General features: G+C 41.4%; 1 protein-coding gene across 1 annotated transcript in view; it reads left to right on the top strand.

Moving 5' to 3' along the window:
- Positions 1-27,150, top strand: part of ctnna2 (catenin (cadherin-associated protein), alpha 2) — a 551,711-nt gene that overhangs the window by 151,248 nt on the left and 373,313 nt on the right. The window contains exon 7 of the mRNA XM_084081928.1: positions 10,424-10,627. Within this exon, the coding sequence (XP_083938054.1) occupies positions 10,424-10,627 (204 nt within the window). The remainder of the gene's footprint in view (positions 1-10,423; positions 10,628-27,150) is intronic.

The following is a 27,150-nucleotide window of genomic DNA, read 5'->3' as shown; positions in this document are numbered from 1 at the left end:
GACATTGTGTATACTTATGCTTACTAGTTAAACTTTTGATCATGGCTGTGTGTAACGACCGGGTCATTTACCACCCGGCGTTGAAGCGTGTCTGTGGACACGGCCGCTAAATTCCTGGATAACTAATTATAACATATACACAAAGCACAAACCTACACACACATACGCGCGCACATGGACACACACACACACACACACACACACACACCTTCGCACGCACGCACGCACGCACGCACGCACGCACGCACGCACGCACGCACGCACGCACGCACGCACGCACGCACGCACGCACGCACGCACGCACGCACGCACACACACACACACACACACACACACACACACACACACACACACACACACACACACACACACACACACACACACACACACACACACACACACACACACACACACACAGAGAGAGAGCGAGAGAGAGACACCCCCAACTAGCCTCCTGTAGAACCAGTGTTATGATACTTACAATAGAAGTTATAGCATTTTGCATTAATGTTTTGAAAAAGTTTGACCATGTACCAAAATATTATGGACACCAGGGTGAAAGTGGTGAATCAATCAAGGAGGATGTGACTAATGCCATGCTGGGCTGCCGTGGGCATTGTTTTGTCACACAATATGATAATCATGATGAAAGACTAGCCCTTGAACCTTGGGTTGGTGGTCCCCAAGGATAATACGTGGTATATCCACAATACTTTATTCAACCTACCCTTTGGACAAATTAATTGTCCTTAAATATTGCTGAGTCCTGGTAGGCACATTTGACATAGATTTACAGGACATATTTCCCATCTAACTTGCTCTTGGCTCAAAACTAACTAAGTCAAACTAATAACGGCGTTCATGCATGTTGAAATGGCACGGCCCCAGGTCCTCATAAGCCTAGTACAAGACAATAGTAATTTGTATGCCTACAACAAAGCTTGACCTAAAATCAGAAAAGCTTCTAAATGTAATCACCATTATTCTATGGCTATTATATCTAGAGCTGTTGCTGTGAAGATACTTTTCTAAAAGCATCCAACTAATTATTAATAATAACCTACATGAAAATAATGATATATTTTGTTTTTCATAGCCTATATTTATTTTGTATTAGTATTAGTAACTAACTGATTGATTGCCCATTGTTGAAACACATGTTTGATAATTACTCTCTCTGCAAATACAGTAGATAGCAATGTTCCCTATCCCATTCCTCAACATGGAGACGTATGCATCTCCATAATCCTACAACCATTTCATTTTTTAACTAGGAGAGTTAATTCAAATCAAGTAACACAAATTTACGAAGGTTTCATAACAAATAAAACAGATACAGGGCTCTTGAATGCCCTCATTTGGTCAGATTTTGCAGGTTTGCTTCCCAATGATGTTAGTAAATGTTGAACAAGTCCTCTTTTACAACCCCAATCTATATTATTTAACTGCATTACAGCTTCAATCACACTCTCTCACTTAAAGAATGAGTGTAAATTCAGCTGTATAATTGTGCTGATAAGTTGAACAGAAGAATGGTTTGACACACAAGAAGAGAAAATACGGCACACTGCTTTTGCTCCCCCAAACGGGATGTATTTGTATTACTTTCTATTTGTGAGCATATGCAATTTATACAATTTAGACATTTAGCAGACCCTAACCCTTATCCAGAGTGACTTAACAAGAGCAAAATCAGAGTAAGAAGACTAAGCATGAGCCCTAGTCAACACATATCAGTGTAACATTTACATAGTAAATTTAGTCACATATGTAAATAGTCACATATAAGTAGTGTGTATATAGTGCTTCAAGAACGTAGGATACATCGTAAACATACACCAATAACTGACATCTGTCTAAACAACATGATATGTAAATAGCATCCTTAACAATTGTGGTCAAGTAAAACTACCGTAATCTAAATAGCAAAGCGTATGAACCATTAGTGTGAACAAGTAACCAACATAGATCTAAGCCTTTGACATATTATTTTATTATTAAAAAAAAAAGAGAGCGAGAGAGAGAGAGAGAGAATAAATCCAGACATTTTTTTGTAACAGTTTGTAACAACTTTAGAAGCATCTAACTCCCATTTTCATCAAACGTTTTAGAGAAAGTTGTGTATAAACTGCGTAGTAATTACTTGAACACCAACAACCTATTGAAAATTCCAACCTGGTTTTCAGCCATGCCACAGCATAGAAACAAATCTACCGAAAGTCACAAATGATCTCATTTTAGCAGGTGCTGCATTTGATTCAATTGATCATGGCATCCTCATCGACCGCCTTAAAGGTTTTATAAACAGATCAGGCTCTGCTCTTATTTATCAGATATTTTCAGTAAATTCAGTAAGTAAGTAAAACAAACAAGTCATGTTATAAATACAGTGAACATGATCTACATTTCACTAATGTAGCTACCCCAGGACATGCATCCAAAAAGTATTTGACCATTTCAGCATTACATAATCAGCTTTAAATAGTTAACAACATACAGTAAGAAGAAGGTTCATAGAGCAAAGAAATAGGTAGCTAAAATACAATATTTTGATGAAGCAAAGTCTGCAAAATTCATTGAGACCTGGCGAGTGAGAATTCACACATCAGTCACATTAGCTTGAATGAGCTTAGTTATGAAAATGAATTCAGGCATTGCCAATTACCTTGAGAACCCCTCAGCTTTTGCCAACCCAAAGCTCTCTCCATATTCTGTTCTGCCTTTTTTTCCCCCCAACTCCCAGCAATAATAGAAATCTGACAGCCTGCCTGGAATAACAATTGAGAAGAGTCCTCAGGGGATGTTCTTACTCTTCCCTTCATCTTCGTTTCTTCTTGTTTTTCTTTGGCCTATTGAGATCCTCTGGGTATTCTGGCTTTGGTGTATCCCCCTTTTACCTTCTTAAAGCTCTAATTCATGATCCAAACAAACAAAATGATAGCCAAGCCACAGACTGGAAGCAGTTTTTCTTAACTGAAATGTTTTAACTCTTAACTCTTGATAGACAGAATTCATTGTTTATGCCCGGAAAGTTTACAACAAATTGTGAGGGTTGTTAGAGATTCAAGAGGCTGGTGTGGTCAAATACCAGAGGCGTTAAATGTGAGTAGCAGTAAGACTGACATTTCAAAGCAGGAGTGCTTGCATATTTTGCTCGCGTATATGAGTGTGTATTGCAAACCCTGCAGCACATGGCCTGAATTATACACACTTCACGCACGCACGCACGCACGCACGCACGCACGCACGCACGCACGCACGCACGCACACACACACACACATACGCACACGCACAGCAGGGGTCTTCAACAGGGGGTCCGGGACCCCTAGGGGGTCCTCAGAGTTACTACAGGGGGTCCGCCAAATCTTTATGTGATATGATTTTTCTTTTTACCATAACCACTCGAAACCTAGCATCCCTTTTCTGAGGAGAACTTTAGCCAAAAATAGCAGATCTACAAGCCCACAACGCCTCGCGCTGCGAGGCGTTGTGGGCTTGTAGATCGGCTATTTTTGGCAAAGAGGTATAGGTGTAGAGGGAAAAAAGAGCAGACCAAGTAAACAAAAAGAAAAAGTATAATTTACTTGAGCACCTGCCCCTCAAAATGTCTGTGCACGCCACTGCACACACACACACACACACACACACACACACACACACACACACACACACACACACACACACACAACCATCTGTGTGTGATACAGTAGACACTCAGAAAGTCATTGGGCATTTTATTTGTATTTGGACTTAAGCTGCACGTGGTTATGTATTTGAGTCCTGTAGCCTATTTGATCTTGTCATGATGTACCGCCGACAGAATACACATTAGTTTATGGCTTAGTGCAAGAATTGCTCTTGTCTTTGCCCTTGTCTCTCTCTTCCTGGTTCATATTGCCTCTGTCTGTGATCCAGGCAGTAGTCATCTTCCAATTGGCATAATCTTTAAAAAAAAAATAGAAATCAGATATTCTGCACCATTTCTGGGTTCGAAAAGTAAACAATCTCCAAAGTGACCATATTGATTTATGTTTATAATGTGACTTTGAAACCGTTTGAAAACATTTAACCTCCTGTAAAATAATTCAGTTAAAGACAAAAATCACAAATTGAATATAAATATTTTCAATGAATATAAAATGAGCAATACGTTCATTGATGAATGGATCTGCTTGCTTTTTTGGTGCTTTCTGAGGGAGCACACTACATCTCTCCTTGCTGTGGGGTGGTGTAGGATGAGCAGCAATTCTGAGAAGGAAATCAGCGGCAGCTCAATACAGGAAGCAAGCAAATGAGCAAGGCAAACCTCCCTGTTTAGGCGCTCTATTAGGGAAGTGTTTGTGTTTAGTTGAGAATGGAAGCATGGAGCTGAGGCTAACCACCAGCAACTGCAACGTATGTCCTTATTTAAGCGGAAAAAGGTCTAGTCTGCGAGGGAATGTGTAAATATATGTGACTGGGTACAATGCTTTATGCCGCAAGTTGGCATTTTTCATTTTTCACAGATTATTAAAGTACAGAATATAAGATTTCATATGATGTATCATTCATTGAAATCGGAACATATTTGAAGAAGATGTTCTCATTTGAATCTGGTTATCTATATAGTGCAAACTGAGATAATCCCTTCTAAATACATTTAACACATTTTGGAAATTATCTGAGGCCATTTAAAAAAGATTCCATGTTCCACATAAACATAGTAAGGAAAAACATGATAATTTAAACAAGCAAACTTCAACACCTAATCCTAATACTAATTGGGCTATCACACAATATATCCATCCTTAATTACTCCAGCTAGGTTGTCACATTGAGACTTCCAATATCACCTGTTGTAATCAGGTTGTAGGTTGGTAATTAGTTTGTTCAAGTGTCGTTGTCTGCAAATCAAGATTAACAACACAATCCTGTCACACATTAATTGTAGTACTTTGTATGGGCAAAGATTAGCCGAGAGTAGTTGTTATGGAATCACACACACACACACCACCAAACCACAACGTATTGAATCATGTCCATTGTACCAGCACATTTCTGCTTTTAACAAATGGCCAAGTTGTGTGCATCCAGATTTTCAATATTACCGACTTGATCATCCATCATATGTTCAAGTGGCACTTGGGACTCCTGACTGTATATTATATCTGACAGTAAATCACAGCACTATGTTTGACTATGTTTTACAATTAGGGAGAGAGAGAGAGAGAGAGAGAGAGAGAGGGAGAGAGAGAGAGAGAGAGAGAGAGAGAGAGAGAGAGAGAGAGAGAGAGAGAGAGAGAGAGAGAGAGAGAGAGAGAGAGAGAGAGAGAGAGAGAGAGAGAGAGAGAGAGAGAGAGAGAGAGAGAGAGAGAGAGAGAGAGAGAGAGAGAGAGAGAGAGAGGTAACTTTGTTGGACATATTAAGTTAAATTGTCACAAATTTCGAATTATTTCGAACTAAATATTAGAGCTATACGTTGTCTTGACATGTTGATGCCTGGGCATTGGTTTATTAAATCAGTTTAATGATCTCTCTAATCACACAAGTACTCAAATCCACTATGGTTATTGATGTCTGTAATAGGTCATTAATGAATTGAAACATGGCAATCTGGTTTGTTAGTTTGATACTTCAGCTGTGTCTGTTGCGTAACATTAACTTAAAATATATCATAAATCATACTGGTTAGAAGCCTTGACCTGGACAATTACATGTTGTAGCTTAATAGCTGTATGCTAAGCAATGAACAAATGACAGAGGAGGATTTTTTCTCCTTCTTTTCTCTCTTTTCTGTCTGGAAGACCATGAATCGTTTATGTGGCTGATACTGGTCCCCTCCATGTTACAATGAATACATAATGAAAATACCTGAGTCACACAAACATTTATTCAGAGAGTAGCATTACCACTCCTGGCTGTTTGTTCGCCCCGATCGTCCAATTTCATTGTCTCTTTCTCCTCCATCTTTTTCTGTCCCTCCCCCCCCCATCTCTTTTCTGTGTCTGCTTTATTTTCTTTTACACAGCTCCACATCCTCTGTTTACCCGCTCTCCATCTCTTTACCCATGTAAATCCGTGTATTTACCCTGCCTTTCTCCCAGCTGCTGAAAAGTAGGTTATGGCCGATTCAGTTCTTTCACTGTGTTCCCCTACATGTTAGTATGTATCGTTGACAGTCTGTCTCCCTGCCCCAGGATTTGGCTTACTGAGAAAAACCCAACACATGTAACTTGTTTCCTACCCAGAACCCAGTCAACCTGCCACGCACGGCACACACAAAGGGATGCTTTCTCCCTCAGATTCATATTTTAGTTTGTTTTTAAATAAAATGGACATTGTGATGCAGCTCCCATGTGTAATGGGCTGGGCCAGGAGAAGTGAAGAGGGATTTATGTGGTTGTTAAATCTCTGAACCTCAAAGGGAAGAGATTTTTTTCTGCATAAACCTTAGTGACCCTATTTTGCTTTGAATGTTCGTCAAAAATAGCTGATCTACAAGCTCGCGTAGAGGGAATAAAGTATGTAATTCTTTGGGTGAACTACTCCTTTAATGCTAGTCAACAAATGCAGATAAGTAAATTACTATACAGCCCTATAGCCTAAAGCAGTGTATAGCCTACCTGTACTATATACACTATACACTAGCATACTGTTACGACCCCCTGTCTAGGGTAGAGAAGGTAACAAATTAATGGTTGTTTCAAAAGTGAATTGCTTTTATTTTCATTTTTTAGCAGAGACTGCAATCTCTTGTTTGTCTTTTTAATAAGTGCAAACATGACCTCAGGGTGCCGCTATACAATGTAGGATAAAGAACTGACTAATAAAGAAAATATTACCCCTAACCTAATCCTTAACTAAAAGAAAAATATACAATTTTTAAACTTACTTACCTAACTAAAGAAAAACAGAAACAAATAGGAATTGAAAAAAACAAACCAAAATGACCGAACATGGTGAAACAATAAGGGAACACAATGATTTCCAACTCCAACTCCATAATACAGACCAAGGATAAACGGGATTAACTCTGAGGGTGAACTGAAGAACAGGCTACATGGGTTGGGTAGACCAGAGGGATCGACTGCTTTTGAAAGCGACCAGTCCCCATGGCTGCCAGAGCAGAATGAAGCTTTGTAGGTGAGAGCGACAAATACTGTAGGAGCAGGGGACAGGGCCAGAGGCTGGACCTGTCAATCTGTATCAGCCTGAATACAATCAGCCACTCCACTCACACCGCATTCACACCATTCGCCACCTTATAAGGAATACAGAAAAGGAACAATATAACACAAGCCACACATAATCCAAACATATTCCAACTCATTATAATTATCCCCAAATAAACCAAATACGAATATATAATAAATGAAACAAATACGGCTGGCCGTAACACATACAATATATCCACAACACCAACAATCCAAACGACCTTCCAAATTGTCAACTCTAAAGCTGCATTTCAATTTCTTTGGCTCTTTCAATTGAAATATACTGTACTGTACAATTGAGCCTTCTTCTCACTACCTGTGCTATCAGAGATATGTTCTCTTCAAGTAACAACGCACACTTAGTATAAGATCAAGTGTTAAGTGACAAAACTGTCATTAGGATGAACCAAAGATGTATTTTGTTTATTGCCAGTCACATTCTTTTACATCTGTGGACTCTGTTAAAACCTAAGTAAGTGACTCAAAATGTAGCACCCTTTTTGGGTTGCCCATCCGTGAGCTTTTAGATCAGATATTTGGTGTAGAGGGAAAAAGAAAAAGGAGGGGACTTAGTATAGACCCCTGGGGGACACCAGTCAATGAACTATATAGGGTTTAACTGGTTCAATCAATATTTTCCCAAGGTTGCTTGATAACCATTGAACAATGTATCCAATATATTGACTCACCAAGATCCCATGCCTCTGTGATGAACAGGAGGTGTTGACATTTTACCTCCCCATTCGCTTGCATTGAACATACAAACATATACTGTATATAACACCTTTCAAGTCAGAAGTTTCCAACAAACTTTGATATTTATACATTCAATAATTCTGTTATGTACGTGCTTTGTTTTTGTGTATCACTTTTTAAACACAGTAGATCCAAACTTACGGACAGGAAGTTGTTTGACCTCGTTGCACGTTATTTTAATGTTAGCCGCATGCAGAGCTGCATACGGTTTCATGTAATGCTTAAACGAAAGAGAAAGGGACCAAACAAATAAACGTTTGCCCGATCCTATCGAGGAGTCAATCTATAGAACAAACGCCTGGTAATGGACAGGCAGCAGGCTCTTCAATGTGTAAAACATATGTTCTGCGGTTTGCATAGGCGTAATACAAGCAATGAGGAGGTTAAATATGAACACCTCCTGTTCATCACAGAGGCCTATCATCTTGGTGAGTCCATTTCCATATGTAATGGATACATTGGTAACTGGATATCAAACCCTATATTCACTGTTGGAAATATATCACTTTAACTTGAATTGCATTTACTTAAATATCCCCTGCATGAATGGTCAACAAATACAAAAACATCACTCAGATCAAGGGCACCCTGTGCTTGTTGTTAGAGCTCCACATCACATGCATTGGTGAATTGTCACAAGGACAATAGCTATGTCTTTATTTGCCCCTCATTCACATTTTAAGAAAATAAGATAGGGCAGCATTGAATAAATAACTGTATTACCATAATACACCAACATTACCATTTGTGGAGCACGTTTATGAGATCCACACATGCACAACCCAATGTTTAAGGTCCACCCTGCCCAAGATAACGCCCCATCGGTGCAAATAAAATGCAAAGAGGGAGATTAGGTCTCCTTGAGACTGGCATTAGACGGAGAAAGGGGCAATAATGATGAGCCATTATGACGCAGATGGAGATGTATTTGGATCTTGATGCTGTGTCTCCTACCATCTGTATGTTTCTTATTACTCCGGTCCATTGAGTTAGTCCTTTGTTTTGTCACAGTCTGCAGGGTTCATCAACATGAGAGTGACAGCTGAGTTGCAAAATGTGCCAGACATTTCTCTTTATGACTAAACAAAAGCCAAAAAAATTAGACCATCTTGCTATGGTGAAGGGAATGGACGCACCCTTTGTGCAAAGTGTATTCATATCCAACATCTTTAAAGCAGATCATTTGTACTATCATTTATAAATAAAGACAAAAGGTCCCAGACTGGCTGTACCTTTAAAAAGCGCAACACGCTGCAAAGTGCTGTGAAAGGCATATTTAAAATGTATAGCCATAAAACATAACATCACTACTATCAATATGGTAATTTCCCCCCGCTGTAGAGATCATAAACTGATTCTTTTTTATTTTTTGTGGCAAACTCAATAATGTGCGTGTGTGTGTGTGTGCGCGCGCGCATGTGTGTGTGTGTGTGTGTGTGTGTGTGCGCGTGTGTGTGTGTGTGTGTGTGCGCGCGCGCGATCAGGTTGTGCTTAACAGGTCAATAAAGAAGAGGAATGTGTGCGTTAGCAAGGCTATAGAGTTAACTTTGAAGGGCACCTTCTTTTCCGTTTGCCTCCACCGTTACTATCTCCGACAGATTGCCCTGAACCTTCTGCTGCCCTGGCCCATGCCAAATATGCTTTCTGCTCTCTGTTATGGTCTGTTAAACTTACTACCTTCCACTCAAGCCAGCCTGGATTTCCGTTTCATCACTTCTTTCCCTCCTTTACCTGAATGTTCTTTTTTTTTCTGCCATTCTCACCTGGATAATAACTGTGTACTAGCATCATTGTGCTCATTATTTTTATGGCTGGTTTGACCTTATTTAGAAGTAGCCCCTGCAGAACAAACACTTCAATTATAGAATATTTGACTGTTGGTCGATGGACCAATAGGATCTCCGTGTTGAATATCATTAACCCATTAAGACCTGAGGCGATTCCTTAAAATGTTTTCTAAATCCTAACAGTTTTTTTGAATAAAAAAAATCTAAACATTTTTTTTTTTCAAGATTTTTCAAAAATAGCAGATATACAAGCTCATAGCGCGGCACTCGGTGCCGCGCTATGAGCTTGTATATCTGCTATTTTTGAATAGCCAAAGAAATCTTAAAATGACACAGATGCGTCCCCGGTCTTAATGGGTTAAATGCTCATTAAACCAGCAGGATTTACTAATTTATAACTTGCATGCGCTTTATCTTGTATGACACGCACAATTGCTGAAGTCCAAGGGATTTCATTTGGGGCTTTCAAGATTAATGTGCTTTTAGAGTTGCCTCCTTTTTTTGTGCATGCAATCAGTTATATAACCTGAATGTCTTCACACTTTTCTCGCTAGAAAGTAAAGAAAGTTGCCTCTTAGGAAAACAAGTATATAGGCACTGGATCTTCCACTGGTCTCAGCCCAGCTGGCACAGAAGTACGCTCTTTGACCCTGGCATCTCTTTTTTTTCCCTCTCCCCCCACACAGAACAAGATCATTCTGGACCCCCTGACATTCAGCGAGGCGCGCTTCCGGCCCTCTCTGGAGGAGCGCCTAGAGAGCATCATAAGTGGGGCGGCACTTATGGCCGACTCTTCCTGCACACGAGATGACCGCCGCGAACGCATCGTGGCAGAGTGCAACGCCGTTCGACAGGCCCTCCAAGACCTGCTGAGCGAGTACATGAACAATGTGAGTTGCTGCTCTCATAATCTCATAAGAAGTGTGAAATGTGTATAACTGTATAAACACAATAACTATAGAAATGCGCGCACACGCACACACTCACCCACCGGTTCCGCAAAGTGAGTAATGCATTAATACATTTTAATTGTAAGTTTGGGCTCTCAAAGCACCTTTTGGTGGCTGGATAACCACCGTTGTGCAAACATAATAGCCTTGGTGAAGGCGGGGGAAATTCCTCCCCATTGGACAAGTAATTAGGTGGATAATTTATCTCTCAGGAAAGTGCTTAAGCCTTGAATACCTACAGTGGTTTTGACCAACAAAAAAAAGAAAAAGGAAGTCTTAGGTTAGTATCACAAATTACAATCCTTTTGAGGTTAGTGTCAAGCTAGTTACTATTGCTGAGTAATAATGATATTTCTGTGGTACATGCATTTACTGTATCTGAGGTTGAATGAGTGTACAACGTATATAAGGAGAGTATTCAAGATATGGCCTATTGTTTATACATCAGATAACTTATCTTTATAGCATACAGTATATATCCCTAACACCAATAATCCAAACGACCTTCCAAACTCTCAACTCTAAAGCTGCATTTCAATTTCTTTGGCTCTTTCAATAGAAATACACAGTACTGTACGATTTAACCTTCTTCTCACTACCTGTACTATCAGAGATATGTCCTCTTCAAGTACCAGCGTTCACTTAGCGTTAGAGTAAGTGACAAAACTGTCATTATGCTGCTTGATGAACCAAAGATGTATTTTGTTTAAATAGCCGTTTACAAAAAAAAATGCCAATCACATTCTTTTACATCTGCGGACTCTGTTAAAACCGAAGTAAGCGACTCAAAATGTAGCACCTTTTTTTGGGTTGCCACTTCAAGCACTTCTGAAGGAATAGATTTTCTTCGCTGTCTTGTCTGAATGGAATGAGGGGCCTGTGCTCTTTGATGTCGGCCCTGGGAGAGGCATGCAAAAGTGGAGAGCTGTGGTTTTCCCCAGATGAGATCCATCCTCTGTTGTACGGGACTGACAGGGAAATGGTAATGTAATGTGCACAGCGTGGCACAACCAACGCAGCAGCTATTCAGGCTCCACAGCCTTAATATAGCAGCATACATCACTGTAAAGCCACAGTCTATAACAGCCACTGCGGGGCAGTTACCAGGCCAGCCTGGGTGCTTAGATAACCCCTAATGGCCTTGACTCCTCCGGTGAGTTACGGCCGATGTGAAAGGAGGCTGCAATGCACTTGTGTTCCACAGAGCTGTGATAGTGGGGGACTCAGAGTCCACACGGCTCATCACCGATTGAGTCAAAGTGGGTACTGTAGGACCCAATATGCTAATTTTCTTTGAAGTTGTTTTTACTGGTGTGTATTTGCAGTTTAGTCGGTGATGAAGGTCAGGAGGTTTTGAAGGGCCCTGAAGCACTGCTGTGGGTTCTAAGCTAAGGCCCAGTTATCCCCTTATACCATCGGTGTGATTTATTTATTTATTTTTTGTCTTTTTTCCTGTAGTCAGTTTTTATATTCATTAGCAGGCCTTGAAATTATAACTCAGAGGCTTTTTTGAAATTGAAGCAGTAATCTTAAGTGGCTAAGTGACTCATCAGCAATTGGCACTCTGTCTTGGGGACAACTACAGCATAAAGCACTGAATGCCAACTACCTCTGTTTGAAGGGACTAGTAAGTGCTTTGGCAGTCCATAAACCATCCTGCTTCTCCTTCTCTTCTCTTCTCTTCTCTTCTCTTCTCTTCTCTTCTCTTCTCTTCTCTTCTCTTCTCTTCTCTTCTCTTCTCTTCTCTTCTCTTCTCTTCTCTTCTCTTCTCTTCTCTTCTCTTCTCTTCTCTTCTCTTCTCTTCTCTTCTCTTCTCTTCTCTTCTCTTCTCTTCTCTTCTGAACAGGGTTGCCAGATCTGCTTATTATAATTTCCCCGCAAGATTTTATTTGAAAATAGCAGATCTACAAGCTCACAATGCGTCGCACCGCATAGCTGATGTATATGTTAAAGTGCTCATGTGGCACATAGACGCTTCTTTTGGGCTGGTTTTCCTAGACCTAGTTGCTTGTTTCTCTCACAGAATCTGGCAACACTGCTTCTGAAGCCATACCATGGTATTGCACATACTGTAGCCTACATACAGTAGCCTACATATTTAATTTAACAGGCACTGGACACATTTGATAATGCCAGATAGCATTATTTGATTCATTTCATTCTCACATTTTGTGAAAGGGCCGGGGAATGGCTGACATGAAAACAGGATACTGGATAATGTATAGAAAACACATCATATCATTCATTTGCATGCGGAATGGTGTGTGCTTGACAAGGTTTTGCATTTGAAAGAGTGTAAAGGCGGGATCAGACCACACAATGTCAGATTATGCTATTATAGTGCAATAAATTCTTGCTGTGTGTTGGTCAGGGGACTGTGCACACTACACGTGTGACGATGATCAATCATCGTTTGCTCTCTTCCACGACGTTGCGAGATGGGGGAAGCGGATCAAGAAATATTGTCAATCATAGCGCATATCATAGAATCCTAGAGGGCCTAGATGATTTTTCTTTGTTGTATTATTACGCTCTGTACCTACACTGTAGCTGATTGATTGATTGAAGTACTTTATTTAGAAAGACATGGAAAAAAGTACAAGGAAGTACAGTTAACAATACAAGGTCCCCTAAACTGGATCGCCCATAAAAGCACAACGGCAAATGAGATCCCCACACACTCAAATCATGATGACATTTAAGAAAACAGACAAATATACACTACTATGCAGAATGTCATACAATCAGCTTACAAGTTACTGGTATGAAAAACAAGAAATATGTAGTTCGGGGGGTCCTCAACCCTGAGCCATTCGACCCTAGCAAAATGAGCAGGGGTTAGGTGGGTTGTATGTTTAAGGCCACGAAGTAGCCTTAATAGTTTGTTTTGGGATGTCTGGAGCTTTATTTTTAAGGCCTTAGTGGTGTTGTGATAGCATGAGAAACACGCATAGTCGAAATGACCTTGGATGAGGGCCCCTGTACACCCAACATAGACAGGAGTGAGTCAGGACAAAATACAACAAAAAATACCAAAATGAAACGATGATCGAAATGAAGTGGGGCACAAAATAAACGCTGTGTGTCTATATGTATGCATGCATGCGTCCAAACACAGCGCTCTCTCTGAAAAATTACGTCAATCAAAACGACGTCCACATGGGAAAGGTAGGCTACTGAAAACTCCTATATAAGAATCCAAATAGCCTAGTCCAGTCAATAATCCAACAGACAAATAGAATCCCCAACCGAACAGAAAAGAATAATAAACGTCTCACCAGAATTAATTACCCCCCTGTGTGTAATAACTCACTGCGTTTTGGCATTCAGCTGTATTCCACAAATAGCAGAAATTGCAGCGATCCAACAATTCAGGTCTCACATAGACTCCCTGAAGTTTTGTATCTCTCTTTCCCTATTGTGCCAGACATTTCCACGTCAATCAATGTCCCATCAAATCAATATGTAAGTGACCACAGACATTACACACACAGTTTAGACTTTACACAATAAAGGATGGCCTTATAAACAAATGACCACCATAATGCGTTGGTTCATAATTGGTTCATAAATGTTTACATCGTCTTTCTCTCACCTACATTTGGATGCAAAAACATCTAAATAAATAGTTTACTGCTGATGTGCACAATTAATGAGTACAGTACCAAATAATCCGTTTTTCCCTGTGTGGGAGCTGGCCGAATACATATTTTGTAAGATTCAATATCTCCAGTTATACTGCTATAGCTTCCTCCTAATACTTTGTCTCCAACAACAAGATAGGTGATGCTTCACACATGAGCTAATAAATATTGACGTCAGAGAAAACCCAATTCCCTCAACTGACTGCAAATTGGCGGAGCAGAGACGGGGGCACTAGAATAGTTATAATAAATTATGCGTAGCTTGCGAGCTATAGTTCAGGCAGATATATGCTCTAGTGGGTCACGTGCACACGCGCGCCACTATGTGGGTTATGTAGAGACGTGTCAAGCAGCTGACCAATTTTGGCGGCTTACCTAAGCTCACCTCATTCCACCTTGTGGTCCTCTTGCTGTCACATGAATCACCATGTACCACACTGCAGGTTTGGTACGCAGCTCCTTGTACCGTCTGCCGCCCCAGCTTTACCTGTAGGCTCTGTTTCTACTGTGGGTTTGTTGTTCCATTGGGGGCAGGGTTGCCAGTTGCAAGATTTAATTTGAAAATAGCTGATCTACAAGCTTACAACGCGTCGCATCGCGGCACGTTGTGAGCTTGTAGATCTGCTATTTTCAAATAGCTGATGTATGTGTTAAAGTGCTCCTGTTGCCCATAGTCGCTTCTTTTGGGCTGGTTTTCCTAGACCCGGTTGCTTGTTTCTCTCACAGAATCTGGCAACACTGACGTGGGGGTGGTGGGGGGATATCCCTGCTCTAAACCAGTTTCAGGCGTCGCTACCTGTCATCATAAGTGAACATCTTCAGAATTATTCTAAAAACAAAAGCAAACATAGCAAATCTAAAAGCTTACACAATCCGTTGTTGCATTGTGATGGGTTGTGAGATGGTAGGTCAGCTACTTTCACTATTTGTTGTACGGTAAAGTATGTTCTGTAGGGCTTAACCACACACTATATGAATGGAATTCGATAAACATGAAAAAATATTCACATTCAATTTCATACAATTTGAGTTTAAGTTAAGTTTTTTCACAATTTCACCAGAAGTTATATTTTGAGATTCTGTTGCCAAATAAAAAATGAAAAATAAATAAATAATTGAAATTAATCCAATGGATCTGACAGTTCTATCCAGGTGCATGGAAAGCTAACTGTCTATGAGTAAAACACATTTTTGAGGGATTTAAGTCTCGTTTAGACGATCTCTAGAGAAAAAGGCAAAATAAAATATCAGATGTGCCTTCTGTTTAGATGGCCACAGTGTTTTCGGGGGTTGAAAAAGCAATAAAATGAAACCCCCTTACAGAGTGGAAATCTTTGAAAACGCTCCGCCTCCCGTCTCCATGTAAACGGGCAATACGGGATAATCTACAAAACGTGTGACATCATCATGGCTCATGTCGGCTCACACCACGTGCGCTAGTACATCGATGAACAAAGCTCTGTGATAGGAAGTAGAATGGGACGGGAGTGGTTTTATGCATGTGTGACTGGTCTATCTGGCAGCGCGTCACCGCCACCTAGCCACCTAGCATTCTCTCTCTCACTACAGCGTTTTCAATCACTGAAACTCTAGTGATATGCTTAAGAACATGTAATACAGTGGATTTAAAATGTGCTTGACCAACTCACAATGTCAATCTGCCACAGGTTGGGCGTCATTTGTGTCCATTAAGCCATTGGCACGTCTGCTGGCCATTGATCCCTATAGTATCAATTCTCCCGCTGGCCCAAGAATCAATGGCCTTCTCTCCTCCAATCTAACGTGTGTTCGCTAGATCCTGTTTGCTCATAAAATGTCTGGGAACAATAAAGGTTGCATACCAGATAAGGCTTCTTATTAGATTAGAAATCCCTCTCAGGTCTTAATAAAACAGTGGTGCTGCATCACACAGTTCCACTGACTCAGAGAGAGAGAGAGAGAGAGAGAGAGAGAGAGAGAGAGAGAGAGAGAGAGAGAGAGAGAGAGAGAGAGAGAGAGAGAGAGAGAGAGAGAGAGAGAGAGAGAGAGAGAGAGAGAGAGAGAGAGAGAGAGAGAGAGAGAGAGAGAGAGAGAGAGAGAGAGAGAGCGTGAAGGAGTGATAGATAGGGATATAGATCCGTGTAGAACACATCCATTGGTTTTTCAATGTGAAAATGCTGCTGTATTAAGACTTTGCTATGTGGCTGTACTGCACAGCAGTACACGGTTGGTGCTGTGATGCTTACAGACACTAGTCTGGTGTGAGGTGGAACTAGCTGACCATTCCAGTGGAATCAATAAGAGATCTGCTCTGACCAGAACTCAAATGGACCCTACACACTGATATACTTGTGGTTGTCTTCTTTAGGTGAGATATAATTATATAATGATAATAATGATGATTTAACACTATAAACAAGTCAGATTAAGAAACCACATTCCGCCATTTTAAGTGTAGTAGGCTATGATGTTAAATCCGTAGGGCTTTTCATCAATCTATTTGTCTTGGGTAAAAATACAAAATAAAAATCTAACCATGTGCTTGGTCATGAACACCGATTTGCCCTCTTCCCCCACTTTTTATACATTTTGTTGGTTGTTTTCTGCCAACGTAATTTTGTTGTGGTTCAGTTGGTCCATGAGCTGGGAGAGAGCCCCTATAGCTATCCGACCAGAGAACACATGAAATCACAGATAAACAAAGGACAAATTGCTTCCGCTTTTCAGCTGGGGATCCACTATGTAAGAGCAAACACTGCTGCAATTGCCAAGCCTGCTATAGCACTCAGTGTGCAAGTTGACAAGTCGCATACTGTAGCTGTAAAGATGGTAGCTGTTGAGTAGTTCGTAGATTCAGAAATTGGCTCATCATGACCCAAGACTTGGGTCATATTTTTAACCCTTTAAGACCGGGAACGCAGCATCTGTGTGTCATTTTTGGATTTCTTTGGGCTATTAAAAAATACTCGGTGCCGCGCTACGAGCTTGTATATCTGCTATTTTTGAAAAATCATGAAAAGTTGTGCAAATATTTGAAATGTTTTCTTTTTTTTGGCGGACATTTGTAACTCAAATCTTTGCTTCTGGGGGTTCCTGGAACTAAATATTGTTTACAAATGTTCGCTTTAAAAAAATATATAATCCAAGATTTTGCCACGTACATTTTCACGATTTTTCAAAAAATAGCAGATCTACAAGCTCATAGCGCGGCACTCGGTGCCGCGCTATGAGCTTGTATATCTGCTATTTTTGAATAGCCAAAGAACTTTAAAAATGACTGACACAGATGCGTGCGTTCCCGGTCTTAATGAGTTAATGTTAACATTTTGAAGAACTTGTCAGCAGCCTCCTAGTAGTAGTGTTCTAGTAATGATTATGCAAGTCAGTGGGGTGCAAACACGATTACCCCTAAACAGATGCAAGTCCCAAACAGATTAGTTCAGAATGTGAAGTCATTCTATGGAGCTCCACATTCTGAAGAAAACAGTTGTTTGCATGGACCTGCTTGGTATCTTTTAAATATTTTGTATCTTCATTTGTATTTGCTGACAGGAAGCCATAGGTAGTATCTTCAAAGGATTCACAATCCATCATCCCTGCAAAATGTGCTATTTTCATCATTGAATTATTATTAGAGAGAGAGAGAGAGAGAGAGAGAGAGAGAGAGAGAGAGAGAGAGAGAGAGAGAGTGAGAGAGTGAGAGAGTGAGAGAGTGAGAGAGTGAGTGAGTGAGTGAGTGAGTGAGTGAGTGAGTGAGAGAGATGTGAGTGGGGCAGGGGTCATGGTCTTTGCCATTCTGTGATGGCCTACTGGTGTAGCATTATCTTATTTGCATTCATAAATTCAGCAGCATTCTCCCTTAACAAAATAAAAAAATAATACACATTGTTGAAAACATACTATATTATATAAACCCTCTTCTGACCCAAATGAGAAATGGTCAATTTGCCACCTGTGACCCGCTGAGCGCTCAGTGCTGCACCACACATATATTTCCCCCCAAAGTTTACCGAAAGTGTTATAAACATTTAGTTGTTATTATTTCCACTCCTCCTTTCCTATTCTACCCCCCCACCCCCCCCTTATTTTTTGTTTTTTTTATAGAAAGCTAGAACCACAGCACAAGGTTAATCAATGTGGTAGCAGGCAATAAATTAGGTTCAAGTGACAGCAGAATGTCCATACCTGTCCCAACCGCTGGTGATCTGTGATTGGTGACAGCAGGCCCCGGCTCCCCGGCTGGTGCTGAATCATCAGGAGCAGCTGATTTAGTTACGGCAGCTCCGACAGCGCCGATCTATCAATTGATCTGGGGAGTAATGCATTACCAGTCTGGGTCAAGGGAGCCCAGGCAAGGAGTCTGGGGCGCATAGCCAGAAGGCACGGTGGGCAACGCAGGGGCAACTCAGGGCTGTGAGTTGCAGTGGACAGGATTTAACCCAGTAAGACCGGGGAACGCATCTGTGTGTCATTTTTAGATTTCTTTGGGCTATTTTATTTAAAAAAAAATTAAAAATTGTGAAAATCATTCACTCAATATATATATTTTTAAAGCAAACATTTTTAACTCAAATATTTTCTTCTGGGCATTCTACAAATGCCTTCTAAATCCTAAAACAGTTTTCTGAAAAAAATACTGTTGCTATAATATCAGTGGTTCTCAAACTTTGTTCATGTCAAGGACCCCCAAAATGATATGTATTTGGCCGTGGACTCCCATCTCAAAATATTTTGTTCCAGGGACCCCAGAAGCAAAGATTTGAGTTAAAAATGTATATATATATTCAAAGATTTGCACACATTTTCACAATTATTTTTCAAAAATAGCCGATCTACAAGCTCATAGCGCGGCACTCGGTGCCGCGCTATGAGCTTGTATATCTGCTATTTTTTTAAATAGCCAAAGAAATCTGAAAATGACACGCGATGCGTTTCCCGGGATTGAATGGGTTAAGGGTGTGATAACAGAGCACTAATCTAGGTTTTAGCAGTGGATGTCATGTGAACGTAGAGAGAGAGAGATGTCAGGTATACGGAGAGATCTTTAGCGGAAGACTGATGTCCTTCTTGCTCACACAGCCCCCTGGGGAGACTGCACACCAAGTGCTTAATCAACAATTGGGTTGAGTGATCACATATTGCAATCTAATTGTGCGTGCGTGCGTGTGTGCGTGTGTGTGTGTGTGTGTGTGTGTGTGTGTGTGTGTGTGTGTGTGTGTGTGTGTGTGTGTGTGTGTGTGTGTGTGTGTGTGTGTGTGTGTGTGTGTGTGTGTGTGTGTGTGTGTGTGTGTGCGCGCACATGCGCATTCTGTGCATGCATGTGTAATGTAGCCATAAAGATTAGATTACCGTCATCAAAACATCTGTCCCCTTCTCAGCAAGTTAGTGAGTGTGTGAGGTAAAACAATGAGAGACAGAGAAACATAGTGAGAAGTGCAGAGAAGGCAAGGTGTGGGAAGTGATCAATACTTAAAGCAGACAGGAGTAGCGCTCCGGGGCTAAGCCTGTCACTGTATGTTTCTCTGCTCTGCTGTGTGCATTTGTAGGAATGCGTTTGGGTGGGTGAACACAACGCATCGAGCACATGTGTGCATTTGGCTGGGTGTACAGTACTGTACGCATGGTGCATGCAGAACGTGCGAAGTGCAGTGAATGTGTGTGTGTCTGCCCGCTTGTGTGTGTGTGTGTGTGTGTGTGTGTGTGTGTGTGTGTGTGTGTGTGTGTGTGTGTGTGTGTGTGTGTGTGTGTGTGCGCGAGAGAGAGAGATTGATTATGAGACAAAGGCAGAGTTGTTTTTCAACAATATGGCCTCAAACTGAGGACTTATACAAAAGGCACTGACTAGCCTTAGAAATTGATCCAGTGAGTAGACAAGCAAGTGCACACACACGCACGCACACACACACACACACACACACACACACACACACACACACACACACACACACACACACACACACACACACACACACACACACACACACACACACACACACACACACACACACACACACACACACACACACGCACGCACGCACCTCCAGCTGGCCACATTCTCTCTACCCATTGTCTGGGAGCCTCTTCAGGGAGTATGTGTTGTGTGCAACAAAAGCCACAGACCGCCGGCGTGCCGCCACCAAAGCACATACCTGCTTCTTCTTTTCCCCTCAACTGTGTGCTGATTATGCCTGTGTTTCCCACACAATATGACCTCGATGGGACTTGAATCGGGATGTGAGGAGCAGAACAGAGTGAGCAGTCTGATCAATATATCCTCTGTCCCCTGAGCTCCTCCTCTGTGCAGCTGTCCATCACCAGAGGTTGACCGAAGGACGCGGGCAGTATAATGGATGTAAAGGCACTCGAATGTAGCCAGGCCGGGTCTGTTGAGGCTAATTGGGCATGTGGTGGTTATCACAGGAGATGAAAGGATGATGGCACTGACAGGATGTGTCATGGGACCCTGAGCGTATATGTCACCATTTTCAAAACTGTTGCTCGTGCATTCACAGAGTGGTGTTCTGGTTGTAGCAGCCTTCTTCACCTCTCAGATAGCTGTGTAGAAGTGGGTTCATAGGCACTTGGGATCACTTGGTATTGTAACACTTTTCCTTATGGTTTTACATGGGGGGGGGTATACGTTTTTATTTATCTGTGTATAAATCTTTGTATATAAATCAGATGGTGTCTAATTTATTCAGTGCCAGAAAAAAAACATTGTCTATATAGCCACCAGTGCCAGCGATTTGTTTGTGTTTTCACTCACCTTCGAAAAATCATAGAAAATGTGCAACCGCGATCGTCCATTCCATAGAAATGGGCAGTTGAATGAGGGGTGGTTTTCCCTCACAACAACAGAAAGCAGAGAAAGGGTGTTTTCTTTTCTTTTTTTGTCACAGAAGTGTATGTGCTGTTTTTTTTTTGTGACCATGTGGCTTTGCTGCTTCTGTGCCTCTGAAGGACTCAGTTGGTGATCGCGGGATTGCGAACAGTGCCACCTGGTGGAAAAACACTGAAAACACCAAAACACGTCAAACACGTGCTTGGCATTCTGGGCCTTTGGGAAAAACACGTCAATGGCACTGAGCTAATATCGGTGTGGCATCCCTGGGAATTTCTGATCTCATGTGATCATTCTCTGATGTCAGTGCTATGGCATCAGTATTATTATGTCAGACATCGCCATATTTGAGCAAGGTTTATGCTCAATCTGACCTCCATTGACTTCAATTTTTAAATAGTTATAATATATAAGTATAAAACCTATGTGTAACATATTCAGCAGCGTGTCCTGCTCTTGTTGCCCCTACTTGTGATGCTTGCTTCCCCGTCATTCTGCATCTATCTCTCTCTCTGCCAGCCCCTCCTGGCTCATTAGACAACATCCTCTTCTCCTAGTTCTTTTATGTCCTCTCCTCATTTCTCTCTGCCGTCTACCCACTTCCCGGTACATGTTTCTGATAAGGCTGACAAAAAGCCTAAGCACTCGCGGACACACTCGCTGCTTTGAACAAGTACGAGCAGAAATAAAACATGAACTCATAAGTGTACCTTCCCACATAATGTACTATATATTGTAACTAACACACTAGTTAGTGTGGTTGCCCGAATAGGGCAACCAGACTATAGTAGGTACTGTAGATGTTCATTATTTAGTTCTTATAGATACACTTTATTTTTACTCGCTACTCCTCCCACAGTTTTATTTCCCAATTTCGTGCCATATGTCAAAATGACCGGTTTCATAGGGGGCGCAACAAATGTGCAAAATGTAACTGTTTGATGCAAAAACATGATTTTTGGGGGGATCAATCCTGTCAAAATGAAACGCAAATGATCTCAGGAGTGAGGTGACAATACGATTGCCCCGTTACATTTATGGGAGGGGCCTATTTTTTTAGTGGGAAGGGCCTATTAAAACGGCACGTGTCACGAACGTGGGATCCGATCGGCACCGCGTTCCTCAAGGCGTATTCCTCGAGTCCCGGCGGCTGCTACCCGCGACCGGCGTCGGCGCAACCACACTTTGCAATTTCCCAGAATTGCGACGCGTCTAGTTGGTATAGGTGTAGATCACCAGTGGTGGAAAAAGTACTATATATTTTTTACTTAAGTAAAAGTATCAATACTGCAATATAGAAATACTGTTACAAGTAAAAGTCCTGAATTCAAAACGTACTTGAATAAAAGTACAAAAGTATTGGCATCAAAATGTACTTAAAGTACGAAAAGGAAAAGTACTCATTATGTCCCATTTTCAAGTTTAGAAATACTCCAGTAAATAAAAAATACCTGTACTTAAGTATAGTACTTAAGTAAATGTACTGTAGATCACTATTTGAAAGGAGAGGTTGACAATAAGGCAACCTTTCTCAGAACAAACAAATCGTACATATAGTATGACTGTATGAGTGTTGCATCTGTACGACCAAAATGTCCATCAGAAACGACAAAACGAAAAACGAGTTTTAATTGAACATAATTATGACACATGCGTGCACATGCTTTTGCCATAAACACAATACGACCAGACTACCAACATTATTTCTGAGAACAAGCATAGCATGCTCAATTGCCAAATCATGATTTTCTTTTTATTGATTCAAGAGTAAGACCAAAGGGAGAATGATGAGTTATCGACTCCAATGTCACTTTATTTGAACTCCAAAGCTTAAGGCCCCAGCAAAGAACATATTGCTTATTTACTGGTGGCACCAATCAAAAAAGGAAAATGGCCCCACACAGATTAGAAGGCCGTGCACATGTAGAACGATCGGCTGAATAAGGTCCCTCTGATGGGGCAGAGAGGTGAACAACTTATTCTTCACCGGGAGTGTTTGTGAAGTGTAATAAAAGCTAATGAATAACCCGCTTGTCACCAAGATGAATAGTATGTTCCCCCCCTGGTTTGTCATCCATTGGAGGAGACCTTGGGGATTGTCTCCGCTGTTCATTGCCCCGAGGGAAATGAAAAAAAAAAAAAAATCTTTGTGACTACCGTGCAAATTTTGCCATGTGATGCCAGCTTGTTCTCGTGCCAGAGGTCATCAAGAATTTTTATTAAAGAATGCGTTTAGATTTGTAGCACCTCCTCTCCTCCACGAGCATACGCACACACTTTGTCTCATCCTCCTTGTTTATTCCTCTCTTCCTTCCAATTGTCCTCCCTCCATGGCCCCTCCAGACTCAGCACTTATACCCCGTTAAATGTCCCAGGCCTGGCAATAAATCACTGGATCCCCACAGCGTCTCAAGCCCTCCCTCCCATCTGTCAACACCTAATGCGCCACGCGACAAGCTGCAATCCGCTGTGCTCCAACAAACTACTCACTTTGAACACCTTAACCCGTCAAGACCGGGAACGCGTCCGTGTCATTTTTAGATTTCTTTGGCTATTCAAAAATAGCAGATATACAAGCTCATAGCGCGGCACCGAGTGCCGCGCTATGAGCTTGTAGATCTGCTATTTTTTTTTAAATCATGAAAATGTGTGCGAATCTTTTTGATTTTAAAGCGAACATTTTTAACTAAAATCTTTGCTTCTGGGCATTCTACAAATGTGTTCTAAAACAGTTTTTTAGAAAAAAACCTATGTTGCTTTAATATCAGTGGTTCTCAAACTTTTTTCATGTCAAGGACCCCCAACATTATATGTATTTGGGCTCGGACCCCAATCTCAAAATATGTTGTTCCAGGGACCCCCAGAAGCAAAGATTTGAGTTAAAAATGTATATATATATATATTCAAATATTTGCACACATTTTCACGATTTCCCCCCCCCCAAAAAATAGCAGATCTACAAGCTCATAGCGCGGCACTCGGTGCCGCGCTATGAGCTTGTATATCTGCTAATTTTGAATAGCCAAATAAATCTGAAAATGACATACCGTACAGTATGCGTTCCGGGTTTTAATGGGTTAACTTCTCTGCTATCGAAGCTGGCTCAAAGACATGTCCCCTGAAGGGATTGGGACGCTGAATTGACCCAAAGTGCACAGAGAACAACTAAGAGTCTATTTTGGCCCCCCCCACCCCCCAAGGGAGACTCCACAGAATCAGAGGTACTCCTTCATACACCACGACTTCGGCCTGAGAGAGAGAGAGAGAGGTGGAGACAGCTGGAGTAACTGACCCACTGCGACTGTCCTCCAGCAGGATAGCACGGCCACCTGCCTGTGAAGGAGCATAGCTCAACGCATCCCGATTACACTGTTATCTTTGCCTCTCTTCTCTTCTTTTTTATCCTCGTTTCCCTCTTCTCAGCCTTCAGAGAAACGGATATTGGATGAAACAATTCAGGAAAGGCCAGCGGTTCTATTTTTGTTGTGGTTATGTGTGGGTGTTATGTCCCCATTTTGTGAATTTGCAATATTAGACCATGCATCACATATGGGGACCGTTGTAGTAGCCTACAGTGGGGACTACGAAGGCCTTCCTGTCCCCACTATACTACAATAGACTTGACTCAAATCGACATTATCCTCTGTGCACTTCCACTCCTATCCCCAGGTCCTCCCTTTCTTTGCAAATGTTTTAAATCCCGCTGTAGTCCATTCTTCCCTCCATCCACCAATTTCGTCCCAAACAACATAATCTTCAAAACTAGTGGATGGAATGCCATATAATTGTCTGTGTACCTTCATGAACCCCAAAGGAAGGCCCCTACTGATTTTGGTGACCCATTGTCTTTTTCTCTACCTGGCTAGCACCATCATTAGGCCAAAACTTTGACTTGCACACAAGAAACTTGCTGACCACATGCCTGTTCCCTGGGGGATGCCCTTATCAATTATTTTGACTACATCAGGTAAAGGAGTATTGCACAAACGGTATGCATTCTCGACGTGCGCCGTTCCCGACTTGCATTGCGCCCGCGTAGGCCTTTAGGGTGCCGATCTAGTTAATATAACTTGCCTTTTATTTTTGTTACCTTTGACATTGTGATAAATTAAATGATCTATTAATTAAGGTACACCCCTCAGAATGATAATACACGTGATAAGACAAAAATCAGATGTTAAATATTTATTCAAATCAGTGTTTTGGTCCTATTCTTCATGTCTTGGTGCCTCCTCTCGTTTCAAATGCTATTCACAGACTGCATTAGGATGTACTCATCAATATTTCCAATAGGCCACTGCAATACAATGCTCAAGAACATGTGATATATATATATATATATATATATTTATTTCTGTAGTGTTCTGTTTTCAGTGCGGTACTATCCCTCGCATTTTCATCATACCCAATTGTGTTTCCAGACTGCAGAGATTGCCTCGTAAATTATCATTTACGAGTGTGAGGGACTAAATCATTATGCCATTTCCTTAGTCAATGCCTGCAGTAACAACTACATCAACTATAATTTCTGATAGCGATAACAATATTGCACCATTTCTGTTATATACAGCTGTCTCAATTTGCACTTGCTGCAAGTGTCTCTCCCAAGTTCAACAGAGATCCTATATAGCGAGAGGGAAAATACCCTGAGCTCATTTGGTGGAAATCCACACCATATTGTGGTTTGTAATGATATGATAGGCCAGGGATTTACCCCCCACTCCCTCAACAGCTGTAGAATAGGATGAAGTTATGCATGGATAGACCGGAGGGAAGGGATGTGGAATGATTCTGCAGTCGTTTTCCCATCTCTTACCAAATGGGATGGAGATGAAAATTGCACTTGTATCACAATCAAGGCCTCAGAGAGAAAGAAAGACAGACCACAATAGCTTGCAATGTAATGATAATTCCAACGCCATCCCCAGCTCTTTAGAAGGTCAGCTTTCTTCTTTTCTTTTCTTTTTTTCATTTAGAGGCACACTCTGTAATATTTCATCTATTATTCAGCTAAGCAACACAAACAAAATGTGCTTACTCTATTATAATTAAACTCTTTGTTTTGGTGCCAAGTGGTAGTTAGGTTGTCTGAGGTAATTGTAATGTTATTTGCGCCCCACCTCCTCTCGCATCAGGGGGAGGAAAAAACAAGAAAAAAAACAACAACAACCTCAAGATGCAGATGTGTAGTGAGTCTTTAACATTTTACTTCCGTGCTCTTTGCTGTTGTGCAAAAGAGCAGGGGCTTTAATTACAGCTATGGCATGCTGCCTGACACACTTCCAATTATGCCATGCTCAGCAGCAGCCGGGCGAGAGACAGAATAGTCTGAGGGCGGCGGGAATAGCAACTAGAACCTCACTATCAGAACACCCTCATACCACCATTTCCAACGGAGGTGATCAGATAACGAGAATTTAATTGGATTTTAGGCCACGTTATATTAGGGGTGGGGATAGAATTAACCGGGAATATATTAATGCAATAGAATGCTCTCAGATCTGCCATCTCTAATGCATTAGAAAGCTTCCACCCCCTGTCTTTTTCTCTGCTCCACCCCTTCTCATCGCTTTCTGCCCCCAAGAGCTAGCCGTCCTGAGCGGTGCTAACATGATTGGCATTGATAGTTGGATCAAACTATAAAATCAGCCCTAATGTCATCAAGCGGCCAGACATGGAAACCGAGCAGCAGGGCTTTAACTATATTAGCTTCTACATACGTTAGTGTTATGGATGCAGCAGCCTAAATGCGTTGCGCACTCAAGCATGCAGACTGCAATGTGTAGGAAAAAGATTAAACGAGAATCGCGCGCACGTGTGTGTGTGTGTATGCGTATGCGTTCGGGCGCATCTACGTGTGGGTATGTGTTTTTTGAGAGAGTGATTGTGATCTGTAGAGTGAGTATAAACATAAAAACGTGGCCTTGAGGTGGGAATTAATAAGAGAAAAACAGGCTATATTTCCATCAATACATTTGGCTTAAACACAGTTTGTTTCA

The sequence above is a fragment of the Gymnoscopelus microlampas genome, assembly GCF_963454915.1.
Source record: "Gymnoscopelus microlampas genome assembly, chromosome: 2".
NCBI lineage: Eukaryota > Metazoa > Chordata > Actinopteri > Myctophiformes > Myctophidae > Gymnoscopelus > Gymnoscopelus microlampas.
The sequence above is the reverse complement of the archived record's forward strand: the minus strand, read 5'-3'. Positions and strand labels throughout refer to the sequence as shown.